At 39.4% G+C, this 7,794-nt stretch overlaps 1 protein-coding gene across 1 annotated transcript; it reads right to left on the minus strand.

Moving 5' to 3' along the window:
* Nucleotides 1-6,151: 6,151 nt before the first annotated feature.
* On the minus strand, nt 6,152-7,585 carry LOC114580776. Its single transcript, XM_028699348.1, has one exon. The coding sequence runs from the start codon at nt 7,583-7,585 to the stop codon at nt 6,152-6,154; it is 1,434 nt and encodes a 477-aa protein (XP_028555181.1).
* Nucleotides 7,586-7,794: the final 209 nt, after the last annotated feature.

The raw sequence follows: 7,794 nt of genomic DNA on the forward strand, positions 1-7,794 counted from the left end.
GTTGCAGAGATAAGGATGCTCAAGGTGATGATATTTTACGTTAGAAAGGATTTACCGAAACGAGCATATACGTGAAAAGGTTGGGTCACGTAGCTTCCGGATGCAGTAAAGATTGGAGAGAGCCGCCTAGATGGTTTGATTACATAAAACAACGCCTTATCGGGATGCCGGTAGTACAGTAGATGATAGATTTGCCTATGTTAAAAAAGGTTGACATAGACTTTAAAAGGCTTGGTTAGAAAATATTAGAATTGACATTGTTCATTATAGATTTAATGAAGATGGCTCTTAAGAGGACGCTTGGAGAAAAAGAATTCATTGTAGCCGAGCTCACTATAGTGGAGATAAAGGCTTGATGTGTTGTTGTGGTGGTGGTGGTTTTGATGCTGTTTGAGCTGATCCTATGACATTTGCTATGTCCGTTGTCCAGCCTCTTACCGGTCGTTGCTTGAGATGTGATTGATAGGTACGGATACAAAAGTCTAATGTATGGTCTCTCCTCTCTGTATAATTAGTGATCTCGTTCCAAGTCATATCTTTGCGGTTGGGTTTTCTTTCAGAGCCCTCTGTTACTGCAGGTGTCTCACCACACGGGGATGTATAATCTCGTCTACTGTTCGCCTATCAGATCGTTGGCGGCCTGACACTAATTCAGTCCCTAGATTGGGCCTATAGAATCTTTCTCTTGTTCCTGTGATTGTTGGTGAAAGAAGTAGCCGCCCGTTAGAAACATTAATATCCATCTGGTGTTAAATGGTCATGTCTAGTTGAACCAGGCTGACTGTGTTCCACGGCGTCTAAACAACCTTTCGGCTCTGTCTTCTGATTCCTAAGTCTGAGACCATTTCTCCGTTGATACCCGTGTGTTCGCTATTACCAATTCTTGTATAATCTGGCGTTTCAGTCCTTAGAGTTTATGGGTTACTTTAGGGGTTTTACAAGCAACATTGACAATTGGTATGAATATAAACAAGTTGATCCAAGGGTTTATTTTAAGTCTTTACCGGCGGTATATGCACTCGCGTCAGATCGCCTTATATGTATGTCGCGTCAGATTTAATGCTCCAATTATCATATCTGAGAAGTTATAGAATATCTCTGTAGTACGGTAGGGTCTGCTGCGATTCTGTGCTGGATAAAAACCGTGCTCATGATTGAGGCGAGCCAAGTCACCGCGTTTAAAGTACCGACCATATTGTTAAAAGATGCTCATTCTGAGATTGCCGTACCGGCGGTTTATACACTGCAAATAAACCGGCAGGGCTTTACATATCTTGCTTCCGAATGTCGTCTTTGAATGGCAGGATTGTGGTCGCTAGCTGCTTCTGTCACTGCGCCCTTGATCTTAAGAAAACCGTGTATAATAAACCGGATTATGCCGGCCAGGAAGATCTCCAAATGTAGCACCTAGAAACAAACTCCCAGCAGATTCTGTATTACAAGCTATCTCTGGCTATTTGTTATGTGGAAGATTGCACCCTACACAGACTAGTATTCCTCGGATGAGATAACTTCGCAACAAAATAGTCCTCGCTTTCTTTTGAATAAGTGGTGATATAGTGGGGACGCTACACTGCTCTATATCTATTGTAATGTGGCAACCTATGATAATTATGAAACTCATATATACACGAAGAAATCATTATCTTTTCAACTAACTTATAACGATGTACATATTCACAATTATGTCTACACCCAAATTGAGTTACGATAGATAATTCACATCACTCTCCATTTATTCTTTTTAGGGTTTGGTCTTGTTTTGAGGGTTCCTACTCAGGTATATCAGGCAGAAATATCCTCCCACTTACAGCTTCTCTTGATATTTTTGTAATAAAATTTGAGCGTGGGAAGATAGACAAGCAGGAAACCTGATATACTTCTTTGTGTGATAATACGGTCGTTCTTGTTGACTTGCGGGTTTCTCTTTAGTAATTTTGAAGGCTACAGGATAATTTTGGATTGTGCTGATAAACCAACCAACGCATTACAACAAGATCCAAAAAATTTTCCTAAAATGTTTATACATCATACTCACGAAAAAACTACCTAGTAATAAATCATACGTATTATACCATCAATCTTAGTATTCTCATCGATTTTCTAGTTCAGATGGGCTGTCGTCACTGCCGTAATGGTTAGTTCTTCCTCTTCTCTGTTGCTCCCCACTTATCGTACTGATGATGGATAGCATAACCAACTGTCTGTGTATGTCATTGCTGCAGCCTATCCTCATTGTCTTGCAATCTGCGTCTACTTGAACTCCTTTTTCATTCTCTTCAAATGTCTCTAGATAAGTGTCTGCAATCCCTCTCACTTCAACCCTAGATCTTAGCTCCAATGGGAATCAATAGGATGTATGCAGAAGGTTGTTATGAGACTGCCCTCAATAAGCAAAAGCTTGGAACCCATGCAACCACTATTACCCTCCGCCCTCTTGGTCTTCCAAGCCAACAACTTTGACCATGTCTGATACTCAGAAGGTATGGGGCCGAATCCAAGAAGATGATTCGTACTCGGCCGTGGACTGCCTACTTTTCTCTAAACTCGAAGAATATCATCCTGCAAGTTACAAATAGTTTTATTAAATAAATTTTTATTACTAAAAAATTCATAAAAATTTTACTCACATCTAGCTTCTTAGATTTCTCATTCAACTTCCACTGTGCTGGTGGCGGCTTGATGTTGATGAGTTCTTGTATGCAGCTTCCAATGGTGTTGGCTCTTCCGACCCAGGTGCGCTTTTCTGAAAATTTGGTTAATGCTTTAGTACTATGACATACATTTTAAAATATATGTAATAAAACCAATTCCAAACACTTTACAGTCGCCGCCCATAGGTTCTGTATTGAGGTTAGAGATCCACCTGTTTGTTAGTAAAGAGAGGCTTCCTAATGAACCGCCGCAGTCCAGAGGCTCTGTTCTGTTTATTCTACTCTCTCATTTTTTTTATAAACTCCGGTTAGGTAGCCAAGGCAGCGAACTCAAATCTGCCCAACGCCGGCTCTCCAATCCAATTTGAGCCTCTGCCCGGACTTTCTAATGTCCAGTTGAACATGTCTCTGAGAACTGGGTCGTCTCTGGGCTCCTCTCAAAATTTAGAAAATAACTGTATCCTTCTGTACTCAGGTTTACACCTAAATTCTTTCTGGGGTACAAATTTAGGCAATATCAGAAAGGATTAGCTACAACACTAGTATTCAATTAATCATAGTTGCAAATAACTGCATTACAAGGAGTCCAAACATTACCGGAATTCTCCAAACACATATTCGTCTAAAACAGGCTTTGGGACTTCTTCCATGAAATAAGTAAAGGAGCAACTACTTATTCATTTATATATACCCGGAGCTCCATTATGTATAGGTGGCATTGAAGGATGTGTAAGCATGCATAGTGATCTTTGTTTATACATAACTAACAATGTAAAAATATAATCAAATAGGTAGCCCATATATTACTATGTAAAAAAGGTTACAAGTAAGGTATAATAAAAAGATTAATCCTCAAATAAGAGGAGGATTAACCAAAAACCTATACCTCCCAAAAGCTCCAAAAAGTAACAACAAGAAAGCAAAAAAACAACAACAGCTCACAAAATATAAAATTTTTAGAGCACCCAAAATTGGACTCAGACTGCTAATCGCAGAACAAAATGAATACCAGCTAAACCGTGCAAAGATCTGCTGGTTGCCCAAGAAGCCCTCCAAGGAGATGATTAGCAGCTACATCATCGTCCTTCATCTTTAAACCTGTCCTGGTTGCTGAAAGCCGTCCAAGGGCAAGGCAATTGTGAGCTGCTGCTCTGGACCGAAAGCAAAATCCAGCAAAAAACCCAAAAGACAGAATCCATGTATCCAAGTTGAAAGCTTCCAGAAATCTTGCTTAACCCGAGCAAACAGAAAAAATTCAACAACTTCATGCTTGTGAAATGACATAGCCATAGAAAAATAACATCCACCTGATAACAAATTTCCATGAAAGAGCAGGCAAAAGAAAAACCAAGTTCAAGAGGGCCATGGGATGCGCAAATTGTCATGATACTTCCAAGAGGATACCTTCTCCTCTACAGCTCTTTTAATAATATAGCACAAAGTTGAAACACTTCTAAACTTAAAGTTGAATCTCCTCTCGTTTCTTTCCCTCCAAAGATAATATGTAGCACAGCATACCGAAAGGAGAACAAATTCTCTATGATTTTTAAGCATATAACTTCTCTCCCCCAAAAAGTGTAGAACTTGTATTAGCTTAGGTCTCAGGAGGAAATCCCCCACAGCAGGGATCAATTTTTTTAAAACAGCAAAAGAATAATCACATTCAAACAAAATGTGAGAATTGGACTCATTATGAGAAGAGCAAAGAAAGCATATAGGTTGCACAGCAATATTTCTTTTAATAAGCTCCTCCGCTGTCTTTAAGCCACCATTAAGCGCAATCCAAGTGTAAGATGAGTACTTAATAGCATGATGCTTGTGCCACACTAGAGAATGCCATTCGGTGATTGGATTTTCCCGGTAATAATAATTGGTAAATGAGGAGAAAGATGGCAGGTTTTTATCAGACCAGCAAATAAAATACTTAGAATCTCGATTCATACTAATTTGCCCAAGTAACTGAGATAATACATCATGTACAGTGCTCGGAAATGCCCAAGTCCCCTCAATCCAGTAATCAGAGATCTTAGCATGATTAGGAATAACCGATTGTAAATTGCAATTAGGAAGAGCAGACATTAGAGATCGGCCCTGAAACCAAGGATCCCAAAGCATCGCAATATTGCTATTGATGTTAATTTCAAAAAGAATGCTAGACGAAATCAGTCTTGCCACATTCCCAATTTCCCGCCAAAGAACAGAGGCTTTCAGATTAATAGGAGTCCAAGGGGTACCATATTTAGTGTTCCAATAAGAGAAGAGAATGGACTTAGAATTATAAAATCTGAATAACAGAGAACAATGGTTGGCAAATTGAATGGCTTGAAGATCCATTATACCCAACCCACCAAACATTTTAGGTTTGCAAGTATTCCTCCAAGCAATAAGATGCAATTTCCTAGCCTCCACATCACCAAAGAAAAGAAATCTAGAACATAACCGGTTCAGATTTTTAATGCAAGATTTAGGTAAAACGGACCCCCTAATCCAATAAGATATAGTGTTGCAAACCGTATATTTAAGGAATTGAAGACGCCCAGCAAAAGATAAAAGTCTGGCTTTCCAGCCCTCCAAATGCCTGGAAATGGATTGCAAAAGTGGTTGGAAATCAACAATTCCAAGCTTTTTAGCTGCTATGGGAATACCCAGATAATTCATCTTAGCACATGTAATAGGAATATGAAGAGCTTCACAAACAGTAGAGGGATTGGCAATGGAAGCAGATAAAATAAGCTTGCTCTTATCATGGTTAACTAATAAACCAGTAATCTTTGCAAAAGAGTCAAGGACAACTAGAAGGGCTTCACAGTTAGCAGTCGTGGCTTCACCGAAAATGAGTAAATCGTCTGCGTAGAGTAAATGAGAGATTTGCATATCCTTCACTTTAATACCAATGAAATTGTCAGGACCAGGGGATTTATCAATCATACAAGAGAACGCATCCATAGCAATACAGAATAAGTAGGGGCTCAGGGGACAGCCTTGTCGGATCCCAGATGTGGATAGGAAATAACCCTCAAGAGCACCATCTATAGAGATTGAAAAATGGACATCCGAAATACAGGCTTTAATCCATTGGATAAAGGTATTAGGGAAACCTTTATGGCGCATTCTTTCCAAAATGAAGTCTCTAGAAATAGAATCAAAGGCCTTACGAATGTCCAGTTTGGCACACAACAGTTTTCTTTTAGATGATTTTTTAAAATCCATAAGTAGTTCAGAAGCAAGCAAGATATTATCAGTAGCAATGCGATTTTTAATAAAACCAGCTTGGTTATCCCCTATGATAGTAGGCATAATATCCTTCATTCTCGAAGCCAAGATTTTAGAAATAATCTTGTAAAAAACATTGCAAAGTGCAATAGGACGGAAATCCAATATACCAGAGGCATGAGAAGATTTGGGAATCAATGCAATAGCTGTTGCTTTAACTTTGTTGGGAAAATAACCCTTCGAGAAAAAAGATTTCACTGCTTTGCAAACGAGAGGGCCAGTGATTAACTCATTAACCAAGTGGCTTTATAGAACTCGAAATTGAATCCATCAGGTCCGGGGGTTGAGTTAGAATTTCCATTGAAAATTGCTGCTTTAATTTCTTCATCTGAAACAGACACAGTAAGTAAAGCAGCTAAATGAAAAGGCATAACCTTACCATGAGGAATGGATGAGGAGTCCCCCAAAGAGTCAGGAGTAGGAGCATTAAATAGCCTTTCAAAATGAAGAATAATAGAAGAGATCAGGTCCTTCCTGACAATAGGATCCGCATTAGCAACTAACGGTGAAGTGCTATGATTCCTTCTCTTCCTGATCCTCGCATATAGAAATTTAAGATCGTCCTCCCCTTGAGAAAGCCATTTCAGTTTAGCACGTTGCAGCACCCAATTAGTCCAAGAGGAAGAGCATTCTAGAATTTGAGCATTGATACATTTAAGGGTCTGATTCAGAGAAGGATTTAGAGGATCTTCATTTATTTTGTCAAGACAAATGGCTTGATGTTCCTTAAGAGAAGAAAGCTTGGCAGAGAGGAGAGAAGAGCTAGCCCAATCCTTCAATTTAATGTTCTGTTTGAGTTTATTAAGTTTGAAATATAGCCCATGGATAGGATTCCCATGAATCGGTTGAGCAAAAATGCTTAGTAAATCAGACCAAAACCTGTCCTGTTTGGTCCAGAAATTTTTGAAAAGAAATCTATGCTTGTGCATAACAGAATGTCCTGTGAACAAGACAATAGGTGAATGGTCCGAGCAAGAAGGATTCAGAACTTCATAGTAGGAATGAGGATAACTTTCCAACCACTTATCATTGATCAACATTCTATCTAACTTCAAATGAATTGGATCATTAGCCCTTTGATTGAACCAAGTGTATTGCAAACCAGTAGAAGCCAAATCAAGTAAGCCCATGTCGAAAATAAGAGATTTGAGGTCCCAAATTTGAGAAGGAAGAAGGATGGAGCCACCGGATTTTTCCTCGGGACAAAGGCAACAATTGAAGTCACCAAGTATTAACCAAGGGGAAGAAATATGACTCCCAATAACTCTAAGATCATCCCAAAGGTTAATTCTTTCCGCTTGAGAATTAGAAGCATATACAACTGACAAAACCGCAAGGATATCATCCCCCTTATAAAGGTCACCAGAAATCATTTGCGAGGTGGAAGTGGAAGGTTTAAATTGAATCAAAGATTGATCCCATTTGATCCAAATCCTTCCCGGTTTAGCAAGATTGAAGTTATGGCAGCTATCTTCATTGTCAAAAATCCGATGGTTGGAGCAAAACCAAGGATTCAAAAGACTGGATTCATTAATCCTGTTTTCCAAAACAGAAAATAACTCTAAATGGTGCTGGTGAACAAGCTGTTTGCAAGCCCATACCTTATCCGGGCTATTAAAACCTCGCACATTCCAAGCCGCAAGACGGGGTGTAGTCATTGGGATTTTGAAGATTGATTAGGAGCTTTTTTTGATTGCTTGCTCCTGGAAGCTTTTGTCTGAGGTTGGGCTGGTATTTGAGTAGTTTCCCGTTGTGATGAGGAGGTGGAAGGAGGCATCTGCTCCTTAGTGCCTTCTTGTAAGAGTTCAAAACGATTTGGGGATAATACCTTATCTTGCTGCCTAGGGGGGATAGTGATGCTAGAACT

This window comes from Dendrobium catenatum, unplaced genomic scaffold (genome assembly GCF_001605985.2).
Source record: "Dendrobium catenatum unplaced genomic scaffold, ASM160598v2 fragScaff_scaffold_1260, whole genome shotgun sequence".
Lineage (NCBI taxonomy): Eukaryota > Viridiplantae > Streptophyta > Magnoliopsida > Asparagales > Orchidaceae > Dendrobium > Dendrobium catenatum.

Bases quoted from the DNA above. Each gene is read 5' to 3' on its own strand.
- LOC114580776 (XM_028699348.1), bottom strand. From the start codon at position 7,585: ATGACTACACCCCGTCTTGCGGCTTGGAATGTGCGAGGTTTTAATAGC.